Below are 17,350 nucleotides of genomic sequence, written 5' to 3' on the forward strand. Positions count from 1 at the left end.
ATTTTTTTATTTTGTTTTAAAAAACAAAAAAAAAATCACGAAAATTTTTAATTTTTTAAAAAACGAAAATTTGTATTTAAAATTTATAAAAGAAAAATAAATAAATAAAAATCAATTTTTATATTAAAAAAATCAAAATTTTTATTTTTTATTATAAAAAAGATTTTTTTTTTTTTTTTTTTTTTAGGCTTTTTCTAGAAGTTTTAGTATTTTTTGTTTTTAATTTACTAAGGGTAGTTTCGCCATTATGAGGACATTGACAATACTTTGGTAGTTTGAAGAGGACATTGTCACAATTGAAAGTTTAAAAAAATATTATCATTTGGATAGTAGTTTGAACTTTCCCTAATTTTTAATTTCAACAATTTGATCCTTAGTTTTTTCCAAATTTTAAATAGATCTCTCTCTATCAATTTATTGTCAAATTTAACTATATTTTATTTGTCACGTGCTAGATTGATCAAATCGTGCGAATGGTGTTCACACCGTATTAACATTTAGGACTAGATATCAATTAAATCGGTGACAATAAGAGTATTTTTTTTCTTCGAATTGAGAAAGTCAATTAAATCGGTTAATTGACCAACTTCATACTTACATGAATAAATTTTGATTATTTCAATTAAGTTAGTTAACTCAAAGTCAATTAAATGCAGATCGTTAAGTCAATAAGTTGAAGAATTTTGATATTGGGTCAAGCCCATTTTTATGGGCAAAAATTATTTTTCGGCCAATATGGTTGCTTTTTGGGTTGAACAAATGTTTATGAGACATGTTTTTGGGCTAAAGAAGTTATATAAAAAACTATTGACGGCAAAAGTCAGTTCCGCTTTGTTTTGATAAACGTTTTTCTATGATTTTGGCACTACACTATTCATCTCACTTTTTCATTTTTTTAATATTCTCTTATTTTTTTACATCACATCAATCATTTTTTTATTACTATTCAAATAAAAAAAATCACTACAAAAAAAAAAAAAAAAAATTATTTTTCCATACTAAACATTCTTACTTGTTTTTTCACATCAATTACTTTTTGCTACAGTATCGAACCAAAACAAAAACAAAATCGTCTATCAAATGAACCCTTAAGTCGATTCGCTTAACCAATGAAATAAAAATTACCGCCTACCAAATGTCAAAACAATTCAATGCTAGAATAATTGAAGGTCTAATTTTAAGACGCAATTTGATCCATCTCCCTTCATCTCTATAACATGAATTTTGACAATTTGAGCTCTAAAAGGGTTTGTACTTTTTCTTTCATTCATTGTAGGCGGCCTTTGTTTTAAGGGGTGGATGACATGTCATTGATTGACGTTGCAAAGTTTGTTGACCTGGCATTGATCTGGCACACAAAAAATGTAATCAACAGTTCTCAAGTTAAATACACAAAAAATGTTACACACTGCTACCATGCCTTACAACAATTTAAACTGATATCATCCGAATATAATTCCTACTTAATCAAGATTATCATCAGCTGATTCATCCATCTACCCAGATGTACTCCAATTTATTTCTTTGTTGGATTATTAGAATTTTGAAATTCCTCTTCACATGGCTCAAGAGGAAGGCCAAGGAGAGTGGTTGACCACTCTCTAATCTTTCTTATGAGCTTAGAAGGATAGGCCACTGGTGTGAATACTACTCATTCGGACAGATTTGGTAGGCTATGTTTTCCATGGCTTTTATCTCAATATCTAGGCCAAGACACACTTCCTAGTTCTAATGTTTTTCTTCCATAGCTCTTCCATTAACGGAATTGAGCCACTTTCAACGTTAGTCTCGCCCTGAAGAGTGTCTATGCTTTTCAGCCTAGCCAAAAGGCAATAACAGTTCCTTATAAATCACATTAACAAGATTTCCTTCAGATGGCACACATGGAGAATTCAAAGTAATGCATGCCAGCTATACCTTCATGTATAATCTTCATCATTCTCATTGCTCCAATAATCCAAAGCCATTGGGTGGCCATACCTGAGGATCAAAAAAGGGGGAAAAAACTTTTAAGTGGATAAAATACTAAACCAGTAAATAAGGAAAAAGAAAAGAAGTTACTACAGATTGCTTGTTAGTTACCCAGTTACCCTATGACAAGTGGATTGTAGTAAATACCCCACGATGATCTAAAACCGCATTCATTCAAGTTTTTTTTTTTTTTAAGCAAGCAAGGGAAAGGGGGATTCATTCAAGTTATTAAATCTTAATACTGATTCAAAATCTTGTAAAATATCAAATCATTAGACTCCTAGAACAAATAAATGAGACCGTCTTTAACCACATTATTATTTAAGCAAACAATGTAGTACACGCCTCTCATTTTAAGTATTGACGCAAATTTATTCGATACCTTGATGTTTCTTAGGAGAAGTAATAGTGAACTAAATCAGAACAAGGGTCAAAATAATTGCAAAAGCCCAAAGATTGACTTGAAACATTTCCGTGAGGCCATCAATACCAACAAAGTAAATAAAACCACACATTCACCAAAAAAATTCTATGAAGAAAGTTCTTTCAAAACTGAAAGTAAAATTAGAAGCAATGCTTATCACAAATATTACCGGGCTGAGGGGGAACAGATTACAAAATCACTAAATTCTGAAAATAAGCAGCGTGAAAAACACTTACCCGGAAAAACACTTTTCCTTGAATAAGACCATAAGGAACAGGCCCAAAATGGCGTGAATCACTTGAGGCATACATGTTATCACCCTGAATCCAAACGTGCCCCTTTGGGACCTATTTGTTCAACCCATATAAATAAAGCAACCGATTAATCATCTTAGAATTGGTAAAAAAAAAAAAAAGATGAAAATAACTAACAAGGAGAAGATGATCCAGCCATAGGAAAAAGGTCAAGTTGCTGCCTTTAGATTGAATTTCAGTTTTGGCAACTTAAGAGCTTTTCATGTGTTGGGCCATCATGCAACATCTGATCGAAGCAAGATCTATATGCTTTTGAAACTTATAATATAAGTGTCTACAGGGACAAAAAAAAGTTTTTAAATGCAGTCAATAGCTTATGAGCTATGGTCATTTTTATGTGTAGGGGCAGATATGAAACTTCATAAAATTCCGAAGCATAATTATAATTTTGGTATTAACTTATTAATTATGTTTTAACTTCTAGATTATTTTTAATAGTACTTGAGTCTTTTATTGGGTTTTACTAAGAATATGCTTACAAGTTAAACCACGAGTCTTAGTTTCAGTAGATTAAGAGTCAATGAGTACTTATCAAAAAAAAAGAGTCAATGAGTAATAGGTGTTTTGAGGATTTTGAGTGGACCTTGGAGGAAATTTTATTGTATTGTTTTCATACTTTGTATCTTTGGACTGTAGCACATTTATCCTCGATGTCGATTAGTTATGATGATTTCCTTACTCGTTTTTCCTTTTCTAGTTAAGTGATCATTTTGTATACTACCTGTGTACTTTGGGGCGCCTTACGCTTTTAATAAAACTGGTTATTACTTATCAAGAAAAAAGAGTCAACGAGTTTCTATAAATATGCTTCATTGTATTCAAGGAATTCAAACTTCGATTAATGGAATATCAAGTATTTTGAGTCAATCAGTCACATTGGCCTTAGTGCTAGGGGTGGGAATTGGCTCCCTTGGGTAATTGCTGATAGTTTCCGATGACCAAATGACAAGTGCCAGCGGTTCGAAATGCCCCCTTGAACCAACCAACCATGTTAGGGCTCTCTAACTACAGTGACACCAATGGTGCAGCCAGCTTATCAGTATGAGTGGTGCCATGAACCCACCACCAGAATTTAGTGGCAGAGAGTGAGATCTAATCTCACATCCCACCACCATATAAGGCAGCGGTTGGTCAGGCTGGGGGAGAGTCGGTTCCCAACACCCATCACTTGATAGCCAACCCTCCAATTAACTGGTAGGTGAGCCCCTTTCAAGCAATGTTCGAAATTGACCATCTTCAATTGAGTTGGTCGAATTGGGAAGGGTTGGTGTTTTGACCAGCATCACTTAATAACATACAATAATATGTACCTTTCAACCATACTAAATTTTACCTTATCCCTTACTGATGTTCAGGGCACCAAGTCAAAGCCCCTATCTTAGTACTGCTTTCTATTCCTGTGGATAGGTACCATTCCTTGTTTCTTTCTAAATAGAATTTAGAAGTGGAAGAATAAGTCCACGACTTAATAAGTAAACACTTGAAAAATCCTAATAAGTTGTAAATATGCTTTCAGCCAAATTAATGATTTTTGAAACGTGTCAGAAAATTTTATAACTGATGCTTGTATTGTTAATACTTCCTTCCATATTTTAAAGCCACGATTAATGATGGGAACAGCATAAGAGCATTGCATTGGTAAAGGTTTTGTGGGGAAATCATGAAGTAGAGGAGGCATCTTGGGAGCTGGAAGACGAGATGTGCAAGAGATACTCAACCCTGTTTAGTTAAGAAAACTAAATTGCAATGTACAGTTGTATAAATCAGTTTGAAATCAAAGTTTTAGTTGTGATAGGGTTGTGTCAGAGCGATCACCCCTGCAGACCCTAGTAGTAAATTTACTATCAGAGCAGCAAAAATGAATTTAGTGGATTCTAGGAATTGATTTACACCAGAGCAATAAGTTAAGATTGATGGAATTTTGTGGATAGCCTGATAAAGGGATTTCGATATAAGAACCCAATTTTAGTCACAATCCTTTGTGCACCATATAATTGTTATTTAAGTCTGTATAGAAATACGTTAAGAGTTTAACCAAATCATTATTCAACAATCTTAGGGTTTTTGAATCAATGGTTAGGCCCTTAACAATTGGTACCATTGCAGGCACCATGTCACAAGTTCAAGTCACGAAGGAAGCGGCCTAGAAGTTGGATTAAAATGTCTTGGTACTATGTATGGATATAGTGTTAAGTAATTGAGTATCGATAAGTGAGTGGCACTGTCAAAAGAAAAATGGCTACTAACGTGTTAGTATCGATAGAGTGGGCCGCTTGGACGTCAAATCCAAAAGCATAGTGAAATGTTATGATCTTAAGGGTTAAAAGTTTAACCAAATTAGCATCCAACAATGTTAAGTCATGAGAATGGGTATTCCAAGTGTTAAGAGTATATGTATACTTTAACATCAAGCTATTTTATTCCACCTTCTTCCATTCTTATTAAAGGCATTTCATTTTTCCTAATGTAATAGCCATTCAGCGTTCCAAACGAACCCTAAGTGTTCATCAACTTCCGCGTATTCATAAAAGCTGCAAATATGGCTGTTGGGCATTCAGGACTGTCTAAGTGAAGCTTATTAGCCCAAAAACCAGTATGCAAAGGGTCAAGGGGTGGCAGTCAAATTCAAGATTACAAATCCTAGCATCCCAAATGGAGCAAAGTAGAATAGTTTGAGGATCATACCACAGCGGATTGACACCTGTCAGTGTGCAGGGGATCCACAAAGAAGGTGACCCTATCACCCTCCATGCCCACAACCCGCTTGGTGAGCGTCTTTCTGGGGTCCACAGGGGAGCGAACGAGCACGACATCTCCGGAGCCGACCTTCCCAAGCCTGGGCGACAGGTGCTCGGTTAACAGCACGTCACCGGTAAGATTCAAGGTCGGGAGCATACTAGGACCGTACACCTGCAGCCACATGATAAGTGCCCTGTTCTTCACAAAATCAACAACAACAACAACAACAACAAAAAAAAAAAAAAAAAGGGAGAGATTGAAAAAAAGGATAGGGTAACAGACGAGAGTAGGGGAGCAGAGGTAGTTGTTGGTGACGTGAAGCAAGCAGAGGAATTTGGCTACGATGGCGGTACGATCCAACGCCTCCTTCGCTACGCTTCTCCATTGTCTCATGTAATTCACTAATCTCATCTCTCTCTCTCTCTCTCTCTCTCTCTCTCAAGCTGTGTCCCTCGCCAAAGCATATAGATATTGTGAAAAGAAAGGGCTCGATAAATTTACCATAGAACCCACGTGTCAAATCCAATGGTGAATTTAAAAATGGTTAAATACTAAATTAATCTATGTGGTTCCATTATTTTTTTTTTTTTTTTTTTTCATAGGGTTTTATTTTTATCACAGGAGGTCTTTTTGTGGTTTTGATAATAAACTAGTCTTTCGTCAGTTGACCGTTAGTTGACTTAACTGAATTCCACGTGACCAATCAAATGTTGACACGTGGCACCTACTTAATTTTTAAAAAAAAAAAAATTTGGGGGTGGGTTTCGGCCACCCCCTAGGCTCCATGGGGGTGGCTCGGCCACCCCCTTGGCTCCAAGGGGGTGGAAGCCACCCCTTCCACCCCCAATTTTTTTTTATTTTTTATTATTATTATTTTTTAATGTTTTTGAAAAATATATATATATTTTTTTTAATTTAAAAAAAAAAAATTAAGTAGGTGTCACATGTCAACATTTGATTGGTCTACATGGAATTCTATTAAGTCAACTGACGAAGGACGACTAATTTAGTCTATTATCAAAACCACATGGACCTCCTGTGATAAAAATAAAACCCTAAGAAGAAAAAAATAAAATAATAAAACTCTATGGACTAATTTAGTATTTAACCCATTTAAAAAAGGTTAAATATTTTTTTGCTTCTTAGGATTGCAACTCTTTATTTTGTTCTCCTTATGATTTAATTTTCATCATTAGTAGCTCCGTTAAAATTTGATATAAAACTTAATAGAAAGTTACGTTAACACCAATCAATTGTTGACACGTGTCATATATTTAATTTTTTTGAATATTTTTAAAAAATTAAAAAATTATATTTAAAAAAAAATATATTTTTTAGGGTGGTTTAAGGCTATGGAGGTAACCGGGCCACCCCATCTGGCCGGTTTGGGAGTGGCCAGCCAACCCACGGATCATAAGGATCAAAAGTTCTCACATCGCTATTTAACAAGGCTATGTGGATACCCACCTCCGCAACAAACAAACAGCTGTTGCAGACAAATGGATGCCCACCTCCGCAGTAAATAAAAAATCTTATTAAAAATTTTGAGCAAGAAGTTGAGGGAGGAAAAACGATTCTTCACCTGGGTTGCCTCTGGGTTGTCGGAAGAGGCTGGCGTTGGTGGACTCATAGAGCTCGAAGAGACACGAGTTTTGGCTAGAGAGGGAGGTTTGGGCTCCTTGGGGGTCACTTGGGCTTCTTGGCCACCCCAAAAAAAAAAAAAAAAAAAATCTTTTTTTTTAAAAAATAATAATTAATTAATTAATTATATGACACGTGACGACATTTGATTAGTGTTGACGTGGTGCTCTGTTAAGTTTTGAATGAAATTTTAACGAATGCATCATCTTAGTGTTAATGAAAACCACAGATACCTTCTGTAATAAAAATAAAACCCTAAGAGTGAAAAAATAAAGTGTTAAAATCATAAGAAATAAAAGAGTATTAAACCCTTTTAAAAAAAGAGTGAAAATGAACGCCAAATGAAAATAATAATAATAATAATAATAGCATTTCACTACTTAATTTTGAATTAACACTACTTCCTTAGAAAAGTCACTCTCTGAGTTTTTTTTTTCCTGTATGTTTCCAATAAATAAAATGTTTTTAGTTATTTATTAGAAACTACTTAAACATTGGTAAACGTGTGTGATACTTAATTTAGCATGTTATTTGGCTAAATATGAGCATTTATGTTGACGTAGTTTGTGATTATTATGAATATGAAATTCCTTAGTAGGAAAGAGCTCACAAGAGAATAAGCTGTCACTGACATCCGCACAAAATTTTTTTTTTTTTACTTGAAATGAAAAAAAAAAAAAATTATATATATATATATATAAGAATTTAAGAATGTTACATCTAACGGTATAAATGATATCATATCCTCTAAGGAAATTGATCATCTCCAGTTTATTTAAACCGAAAAGAAGCCGGTCCATGTTAATGGGAGGATAGAATTGTAATTTCACATTTACATGGATTGGCTCTTCCCCAATTAAAATAAACTAAAGATGATCCAAATACGTCCTCTAACCTCTAATCGTTGATAAAAATGGTTAATAAATTTGCCTCAGCTCATAGTAATAATTGAATTTAAAATGGTTCTTGAATGACAGATGTATGGAGTAAAATCATTTTTTAAACCCGAGATGATCCAAATACATCAACTAACATTTTCAAGAAGGAACTCAATCAACTGAAAACCATGCCTTATGAAGCAAAAGTCACTAGTTCTAATCTCTTTCCCTTCTTTCATTCCCCTTATGCGGACATGTCAAAATATATATATAATATACATCCTCTAGCCTCTAGGCACTGTTAAAGCTGTAATATAAACTCGATTTCACTCATCATTCAAACACAAAATCAAATATCTGTGTTCGTTCTTGTGCAAAAGCACGCACGTATGCTTGCATGACAGTGTCTTGTGTATTTGCAAGAGCATACAATGGTAATTTTCACTATTACATCAGGAAATGTAATTTTGGAAGTGCCAAAAAATAAATAAAAAATATACTGCTCAACATCATAATTGGTTACCTCCAAGTATATATTGTACGACTAAGACGTATTGTTATTTTATTATTAGGCCATTTTCCAATAGAGCTGTAATTTGAATAAACAATATAACGAGCTCAAGTGAAAGCTCGATTGCCTATAAAGAATATACAACCAGTCACAGGCAACTTGTTTATGGTGAAGCAGGGACTGATGTGCAGAAAATGGTGGTCCTACTGGCAGGGGGTTGAAGACAAAACCTTTCTCCTCATGCTCCAGGACCCATCATCAACAATGGATATTCTATCAAGCACTAGCTTGTTTGTCAAAACATATCCAACTAATCAATCCGCTCAAGATTGTACATCACCATCTCCTCAAGAGCTACTCTAAAGGCACTTTGAGGAAGACATTGGAGATTTTGGATAGCAAGATCAGCCTTCTCTTCAGCTAATTGTTGTGCTCTCTCAATGCCCCCACTACTTTTAATCAATCCAATGGCTTCATCAAGGGAACCAGGCTCACTAAATTCAGATTCAATTATTTCTCTCAGTTTTGGCTCTTTCTCCAGAGCAAAAATTACAGGTGCAGTCAGGTTCCCTTTAACAAGGTCACTGCCTGCTGGCTTCCCCAGCTGCTCTGCTGACTGCGTGAAATCCAATATGTCATCTATGACTTGGAATGACAGACCAAGATTCTTACCATATTCATACATTTTCTGACTAATACTGCTGTCAACCCCACTAAAAATACCAGCTCCTTTGGTACTAGCAGCTATTAAGGAGGCTGTTTTGTAGTAGCTCTTGAGCAAATATTCTTCGAGTTCGGTGTCACAATCGAACAAGCTAGATGCCTGCTTTATTTCGCCACTTGCAAAATCTTTAATAACCTGCGATTGCAGTAGTAAAAGGACAAATAAACTACAGGTTGCAAGTTTCTAACCTCTATGCCCTCCTAATTGTGAATTGAAAAGGCATTTAGAGAACACTTTTTAAGGTGGTTTGCAAAGGTTTCTGATATATGAAAATTGATGGAATTTACCTGGCTGATGAGCTTAATGACTTCCAGGTTTTCAAGATTTGCAAGATACCATGATGATTGTGCAAACATGAAGTCCCCAGCCAGCACCGCCACTCTTGTACCATACAGTTGATGAACAGTTTCCTTCCCTGCAAATAAGCATCTTCAAATTGATAGGGGAAAATGTAAAGGAACAAGGAGGGATGACAAAGAGAAACAGCAAATTTGTCACAAATTCAACTGTGGCAGCCCAGATGGGGTGCAGCACCCTGGCTGTTCACCACATTTATCCTTGAAACGGCATGATCATGCTACTCCACATGTGGTGGTTTAACTTATTTAGTTTTTTAACTTGCATTTATGGAAAGATTGGGCAGTCTTTATTTCTTGGCCCAACATAATAAGCTGCCTGCTCATACAGAGTGTAATAGATAGATGTCCCTTGGGAACCCAATCGCCCCATTTTGTCTTGAGAAAAGCTTAATTTTGAGTTTTGTAGCACATTGAAATTAATCTTCTTTGTCAAATGTAGTAGGATCATTGTAAAATATTATGAATTCATCCCATTCAATTTTCCATTATCATCGTGATGATTGTCTCAATTTTCAGTCATGGCTCTCACCAACTGAACATGTTGCAAAACAACCAATAACTGCAACCACAAAGAGGAGTGTATGTAGATTCAAGATGAAAGAATTTTGAAGATGTAATTTCCATGGATTAAGAGAGTGAGTAGAGATATGACAGCATATGAGCTTAAGCGCTGGGGAATACTCCATTCTGCACAGATGCCTTTACAGCACTATCTAAGACATTTCTTCAAGAAGACAATGCTTTAGGGAGGAGGGAACTGCAAGTTCATATAGCAATGTTAAAACTTTTCATGCAGTAGATTGCATGGAAATGTTCAGCTGGATCTCAACAGGTAAGTCCCCATTAACCCACAGAGAGAGAGAGAGAGAGAGAGAGAGAGGATATAGATGCAGAAGAACATAGGAATCTGAAGAAAAAAAAAAATTCACGTCAAGTATTTTTTGACTGGTTGAATAGCATGAATATCTGTGCAATAGTTATCTATGAAGGTTGATACATGTGTTGTCACATGAAACATTTTCTCTGTCTCTCTTTTGTAGTATCATTAAAAAGCAAACACAACGCAAAACTAGAAACAGGAAGCTATATGAGAATTACCAAATATCTATAGGTTTTTTTGGTAAGATCAGCTACACCCTTTTTGCTCTTTCGGGACTCAGTCTAACTATATGCATTTGACCACCTATAGAACCCTTCTTCCTTTCCACCTGGGAACAGATATTACGAAAGATAGTTTTCTAATCACAACAAACACTGGTAACCTTTATTCTTATAAGGATGTCTTTCAGTGAACTTATCAAAAAAAAAGGATGTCTTTCAGTGAAGTACAGAGAAGAGCCTCACATAATTACGAAACATTTGTTCTTCAGATTCCACAATTAGGAGTACAATGCCAAAACGTAGATCTGGAAACTAACAATACTTTTGGCACGACATACAAAGAATGATTATGAACATTATAATGCTCTTTACCGGATTGAAACTTCTCTCACAGCACATTTTAGATAAAATATTTGTTAACCAGAAAACACCCACTAAGGTAACTGTCAATGGCCAATGTTTTGAAAAAAAAAATAAGGGGTATGGAAGTTCCAAAAACATGGGTGTGCTTGAAGCAGCATGCAATATAATAAGTGTTGGAATAGCTAAACTAGCCCAGCTCTTATGGACAGGTGTAAGTGTTGGAATAGCTAAACTAGCCCAGCTCTTATGGACAGGTGCTCGTTTCACAAAAATGTGGTGTCGATATGATTTAAGATGTGACTTTCACGTAAAGAGTCAAAGTTTACCTCTCCGTATGTCGCTATCATCTAGTACATCATCATGAATTAAGCTTGCAGTATGGATCATCTCAATTATCTCTGCCAAACGCCTATGCTCCACGGTAAGTTCCCTGGAGTAAAGCAGTATTAAATGAAACTTGTGTTTGTTCAAAATGATATAGAACAGAGTGTTTTGAGGACATTGGATAATACTCACTTTAAACCAACTAGTTCTGCTGTTGCTCTTGACACTAGGAACACCAAAGCTGGTCTCATCCTCTTCCCACCAGCACCAAATATCTGCTCTGCAGCAGACATCAGAACTGGGTTTTCTGCACCAACAATCTACCATAAAATATTTCATCAGATACAATACTAAGAATAGATATTCAAATGATTGCAGACATGGGTAGCTCCACATAAGTGAAAATTGGACAAATATAGGACAAAGCGATGGCTCCAGTATTTTTTAAATTACTAAGTAAATGGATGAGGAACATCATCAAGCAAGCTTTAAATTCTTACCCTTTTTTTGAGGACATAGGAAGCAAGATTTTTGAACTAATGTGTAGAGTATCTCCGCCAAGATACAATTTTAGGAGAGAATCAAACAGTCCTATGACAGGATTAAAACCTTCAACTCTCAAGGTGTTACAATCCAATAAAGCATAAATAACGATGCATATTTGTCATGGTAGAGGGGCAGCACCATAGAGATAGCCATCGTAAGATGAGTTAAAAGGTTTTAGAAAACCCATATGATGGAACTTGTGCGATTTGAATTTTTCCTATGTGCTATATCGTGTAATTCTTTGCTTTTATATCTTCTCTGATAAGCATAAATGGCTGCTTAACTGGAAATAATATCATGTTCATAATTTGATCATAACCTAATAAATTGCGAAGACGGGAAAAATGATCAGAATTATTCTTTACTACTTAATTACGTTTTTAGATAAAAGTTCAGTTCTTTCATGGTAAAGAACTTCTAAAACTTATAAATATTGATATAATAGACAGTTCCATAGAATCACGCCAAATAATGGTATACGAAACACCAAAATACATATGACCATCACCATCTCTGCCAATGACCAACCACAACAACCACAGAGTACTTGGGGGCATCACTGCACAACCATAAAAACCGATCTCCATTGCCACCTCGTCTATGGTAACATTACACAGAACAATGCTATCACTACCTCTTCTACGCTGCCTCCACCATCATTACCCGCTTCAAACTTGACCTTTACCATTACCAATACCAACAAAAGTGGCTCAAGAATACTTTCTTGCTCCTTAGTGGAGTATTGCTTTCTCACATGAGCACATATATACAACTTTCACTTCTTGGGAGAAAAAAGAAAAGGTTGAAAAAGCAATCTCATACGCCAAAATAATGTAATAAACAGTTAACCGCCCATTATTTTCACGCCCTAACTAGTTGCAACAAATAGAATATAATCAAACTCAGCACGCGTTAATCAACCAACCACCAACAAAAATTAGAGTCATGACAGCATTCCTAGGAAAAAGTATACGGTATAACCACACTCTAAACCATAAAATACCTAAAATTAGAAGGCCATCCAACTCAAGAAATTTCAGGAGTACTCACTGACTGAAGATTTTGGTTGAGAATCTGGAGGTCCTCCGCGACCACTTCAAACAAATTTGTCAGTGAAACAGGACTTCTCGACTCTTTCTTGAACCCCAACACTGGTGGAGGACCTTGAGCTACCCCTGTATCTTTGCAGCATAAACGAAAGCTATCATCCATATTATTAGCACATATAAGACAATAACACAAGCAGCAATACCGTGTCCAAACCAAATCCAAACTATGGTTTAAAACAAAATTTAGTACCATTAAGCAGAATCTCGGGGGTCTTCGTGGAAGACACTCTACACTGAGCGATGCCCCGCCGTCTACCAAGCAGTTTCCTAGCCCCATAGCCTCTACAACTTCTCTTCCGACTGGACTGCGCATAATTCCTCACTGAAGACCGGTTAAACGAAGCACTGGAAGAGCAGCCAGAAGCAAACAAATCAAGCACAGTCCTGGCGGAATCAAGGTTGTGGCATGTCATTGACATCATTCTGAGCCAGACCCAGAAAGGAAAACCACAAAATCTCACTCTCAAATCAAAAACCCAGATGCAAAATATGCTCAAACTTCCGGCAGCAAGAGGGTCGCCATTAAAAGGCAGAAACTTTGAATGAGATTTCAAATGGGTCTTCGGCTCACAAAGCTTCTCTCTTCAGAGAGGGAACACAAGTGGGATTTATATTGAGTGGATCCAGGAAACCCACATGGCGTACGTCGAATTTTAGTTACGTTTGTGTTGGGAGGTATGAGTGAGAGGCAACGAACGGCCTTATCTGTGGGTCAGCTTCATGTAATAGCAGTTGGTGGTCAAATGGGAGCCAAGCAATCTACTCCTTTTTTAAGTATTTGGGGAAGATCTTTGGAATCAGGTTTTGCCATGTCATGCGTGTTGCCTAGTGATCTTTTTAATTCAACAGCATCTCTGATTAGTACTTAGTATATGCTCCAAATCTCAGATATTGTGTATATTTAATTCAGGAAAAAATGCACAATCAGTACGAGTGGTTTACCGATTTACAATTAACTCTCCTTCCGTGGTATTAAAATGAACTCAAAGATCTTTGAAATATATCAAAAAAATAATTTAGTCTCTACAACCAAATTTCATTCACTCACTTAACAGATTATGATAGCATAAAATGTTAAAGCCAACAAAATTGTGATACTTATTATATTTAAGTCAGTGTCACACTAACAGAATCTATTAAATTAATTAACGAAATTTGACTTTAGGGACTAAATTATTTTTTTTTACATATCTTAGGAATATTTGAGTTCATTTTAATACTATAGGGATCTAATTATAAATCAAGTAAACCACAATGACTAACTTTACATTTTTCCTTTTAATTAATACCAATTAAAAATTAGGAAAAATTATACCTATCTTTTTCAAACATTCTCGTACTTGCCGCTTTGTTGGTGTCTCTTCAAGTAATCAATTATGTCATGTCTCCTAAGATTAGTGAGACAAAAATAAGCTTAAAAATTATCAATAAAACTAAAATATCATTATACTATACGTTCGAAAAAAAAAATTAAAAATTAAAGAACAAATTAAAAAATAATTGTTTTGAAAAAATTAAAATGACCGCCTTGATTTTTCTCAGTTTTTGTTTATTTTTTAGATTTTTTTTTAAATAGTTTTTTATAGTTTTAATAATTTTGGGATGAACCCCGCAGATCCAATCGTGATTTTCAAAAGTGGGAGGATGGGAAAAGAACCAAAAGAGAAAATGTAGCGTTTTCCATTTTCTTTTTTTTTTATTTTATGAAATGTAATTTTGTTATCGGGGAGACATTGACATTATTTTAGTAGTTTAGGGAAAGACATTGACATAATTGGTAGTTTGAATTTCACATTAATAATGAGATGGTAATTTAAGAAAAGTATATGTGTTTTTCCCTCAAAATTAAGAATAATTTATTTTTATAAAAAAGCTACCATCCAATTAATAATATTTCTTAAACTTTAGATTGTCACAATGTCTCTTCAAACACTAAAGAATATCAATGTTTCCTCTAAGGCCAAGAAAAAGAAAAAACAACCTTAAAACTTTTTAAATAAGATAAAAATACCCCTCTAATTTTATTAAACAACCCTAAATTTTTTTAAAATAAGAAAAAACCCTCGGTATTTGCCAATGGACTCCAAAAAAGTCTCATACTATTCATCTCAAGTTGATACTTTTTTATATCAAATATTCCTACGTTTTTTTACACGTCAATCAAATGTTATTAGAGTCTTGGACCACTTTTCTTTTCCCAAGCCATTGACAAAGAGAGCCCAGAGATTCATTGTATCTCCTGCAAATCATTTGAAAGATAATAAATGGGTTTGTGGACCGAAGAGCCTTTGGTACAATTTATTCCCCATGATTTATTAAATTTCCGGTCGGCTCATTAGGGGATGAATCATATGGAACACGTGGTGGAACACTGTGGACCAAAAATAAATGATATACATACTCTTACTCATCAAGATTGGTGGCGAGAGACCGATAGATCATGACGACAGCATAGATAAGTGGCAGCAAAAGGGAATTGCAAGGAGAGGGAAAGCAAAGTATGGCTTGGGGAGGGATTTTTCTGTTTTTTAGGGTTGTTGTTCGAACGAGGAAGCAAATGAATATCCTTTCTCTAGAAATAGTGTCGTTTTGATATGAAATTTTTTTTATTTTATTTTTTCATATATAGGCAGAGGAGGTGAATAATATTTGTTACGCTTACATTGAATCCAATATCCGCTCGCATATGGGAGGATAGTGGGTTGGACATTCACGCGCAACCCATGCGAGTGGGCGGATGTCGGAGGCAAGCATATTAAAAACCGGTCCGCAGTCTTAATAATAATAATAATAAATAATAGAGGAAAAAATAAAAAGCGGTAGAAGATGAATTATTGAATTTGGGTGACAACCAAATCCCATGAAGGAGTCAATGACCTATTGTCTGACATATATAGTACAATTGAATCCAGTGTGCAGTTTTTCCCTTTCTTTTTCTTCCTTGGGGGGACCAGGATCCTGAAATTAGGGGTCAGATCTCTTGAAAGAGAACCAACGCCTACCGTAAAACCACATGCCCCGTTAAATAAATAATGATCAACTTTTTTAAAAAATAAATAAATAATAAAATAATAAAAAAATATATTTTTTTTTTCATTATTATTTGACCCTTGAGACTAGCAGAACCGAACCATCCTAAGGGCTACTGTTTGGTCATGAAGGCTCTGTTTGCCTAAGGAACGAAACAGTACTGTAGTTGTACTGAAAAGCCACTCTCCTATTTTCAAAAACACTGAAAAGCCCCTCACACACCCCAAATAAGCTTTATTCCTATATAACCAAACCACCGGAAAAGCCCCTCTCCTATTTTCTTTTTCTTTTTCTTTTTCGTTGAAAGAGAAAGAGGAGTTTTGGAACACTGTTGGAGAAGAAGTTGTAGATGCAATTTTTTTTTTTTTTTTCTTTTTCGTTGAAAGAGAAAGTGGAGTTGTGGGAGAAGCCTACTAGAAGAAGAAGCTGTAGATGCATTTTTTTTTTTTTTTCGTTGAAAGAGGAGAGAAAGAGGAGTTGTGGGAGAAGCCTACCGGAAGAAGAAGCTATAGATGCAGTTTTTTATTTTATTTATTTTTTAATTTTTCGTTGAAAGAGGAGCCGTGGGAGAAGCGTTCTAGAAGAAGAAACTGTAGATGCAGTTTGTTTGTTTGTTTTTTTTTTTTTCTCTTTCGTTGAAAGAGAAAGAGGAGTTGTGGGAGAAGCCTACTAGAAGAAGAAGCTGTAGATGCAGTTTTGTTTTGTTTTTTCTGAATTTTTCGTTGAAAGAGGAGGAGGAGTTAGGGGGGGTGGTTCGGTGGTTTGGTTAGATAGGAATAAATTTCTGCAGCTTATTGGGGTGCGTGAGGGGCTTTTTAGTACATTTACAGTACCGCTCCGTTCCTTAGGCAAACTGGGCCGAAGTCACCTCAGATCAATAATCCATTTGGCAAACTTTTTTGCCTGAGAAATTGTAGCTGATGTGGTAAATAAAGGAATTTACCGATTAATAGATTTTTGAAATTAGTTATAATGTTGGGTTAGGAATTCCTCAAGGCCCATGAGAAGCCCAACAACTTAATTCGAGCTCAATGAAAGCCCTGCAGCTACAAAGGCCCAGGAGGGGCCCAACATGACCTCTCTTTCACATTCAGGTAATAGATTTCTGTTCTTCCTCTGCACTCAAGAGAGCTTCTTCTCTAAAAAGGGGTTCTTTCCTATAACATTTCTCCATTTTCTCCCGTTATAGGTTAGGAGCACTAACTTGGGCGTGGAATACCTACAGTCTGAGGACTAGTAGCCTGCTAACGACCCCTCTTTTGTTTTTTTGCAGGTATTGAAGAAGGCTAAGTTCATAGGACAGAGTTTTCTTCCAA

The 17,350-nt window shown here is 35.5% G+C and overlaps 2 protein-coding genes across 5 annotated transcripts; both read right to left on the reverse strand.

The window, feature by feature from the left end:
- Positions 1–1,071: 1,071 nt before the first annotated feature.
- LOC132173278 (Peptidase S24/S26A/S26B/S26C family protein) lies at positions 1,072–5,890 on the reverse strand. Of its 3 annotated transcripts, none has more exons than XM_059584728.2 (5): positions 5,731–5,890; positions 5,395–5,619; positions 2,632–2,742; positions 1,918–1,980; positions 1,072–1,348 (listed from the first exon to the last, which is right to left on the reverse strand). In XM_059584728.2, exons 1-4 carry the CDS (start codon positions 5,857–5,859, stop codon positions 1,942–1,944), a joined length of 504 nt encoding a protein of 167 aa, XP_059440711.1. In that variant the 5' UTR covers positions 5,860–5,890; the 3' UTR covers positions 1,072–1,348; positions 1,918–1,941. The 3 variants fall into 3 exon arrangements, with proteins under 3 accessions (XP_059440711.1, XP_059440712.1, XP_088370174.1); XM_059584729.2 differs by having other exon boundaries at positions 5,395–5,641; positions 5,731–5,820; XM_088514048.1 differs by having other exon boundaries at positions 5,395–5,890.
- A 2,592-nt stretch (positions 5,891–8,482) lies between these two features.
- LOC132174824 (solanesyl diphosphate synthase 2, chloroplastic) lies at positions 8,483–13,736 on the reverse strand. Of its 2 annotated transcripts, none has more exons than XM_059586513.2 (6): positions 13,195–13,736; positions 12,946–13,070; positions 11,542–11,669; positions 11,352–11,455; positions 9,490–9,617; positions 8,483–9,337 (listed from the first exon to the last, which is right to left on the reverse strand). In XM_059586513.2, the coding sequence occupies exons 1-6, from the start codon at positions 13,424–13,426 to the stop codon at positions 8,789–8,791; spliced, it is 1,266 nt and encodes a 421-aa protein (XP_059442496.2). In that variant the 5' UTR covers positions 13,427–13,736; the 3' UTR covers positions 8,483–8,788. The 2 variants fall into 2 exon arrangements, with proteins under 2 accessions (XP_059442496.2, XP_059442495.2); XM_059586512.2 differs by having other exon boundaries at positions 12,946–13,076.
- Positions 13,737–17,350: the final 3,614 nt, after the last annotated feature.

The sequence above is a fragment of the Corylus avellana genome, chromosome 3 (genome assembly GCF_965113065.1).
Source record: "Corylus avellana chromosome 3, dhCorAvel1.hap1.2, whole genome shotgun sequence".
Lineage (NCBI taxonomy): Eukaryota > Viridiplantae > Streptophyta > Magnoliopsida > Fagales > Betulaceae > Corylus > Corylus avellana.

What these genes read in the sequence shown, in the direction of transcription:
- LOC132173278 (XM_088514048.1), bottom strand. Translation starts at nt 5,859, where the DNA reads ATGAGATTAGTGAATTACATGAGACAATGGAGAAGCGTAGCGAAGGAG. An exon ending in ACAGGTGTCAATCCGCTGTG is followed by an intron (nt 2,743 to 5,394) that starts GTATGATCCTCA and finishes TTGAACAAATAG; the next exon opens with GTCCCAAAGGGGCACGTTTG. An exon ending in AAGGAAAAGTGTTTTTCCGG is followed by an intron (nt 1,981 to 2,631) that starts GTAAGTGTTTTT and finishes TTTGATCCTCAG; the next exon opens with GTATGGCCACCCAATGGCTT.
- LOC132174824 (XM_059586512.2), bottom strand. Translation starts at nt 13,426, where the DNA reads ATGATGTCAATGACATGCCACAACCTTGATTCCGCCAGGACTGTGCTT. An exon ending in GCAGAACTAGTTGGTTTAAA is followed by an intron (nt 11,456 to 11,541) that starts GTGAGTATTATC and finishes GCTTTACTCCAG; the next exon opens with GGAACTTACCGTGGAGCATA. An exon ending in TCATTAAGCTCATCAGCCAG is followed by an intron (nt 9,338 to 9,489) that starts GTAAATTCCATC and finishes CTGCAATCGCAG; the next exon opens with GTTATTAAAGATTTTGCAAG.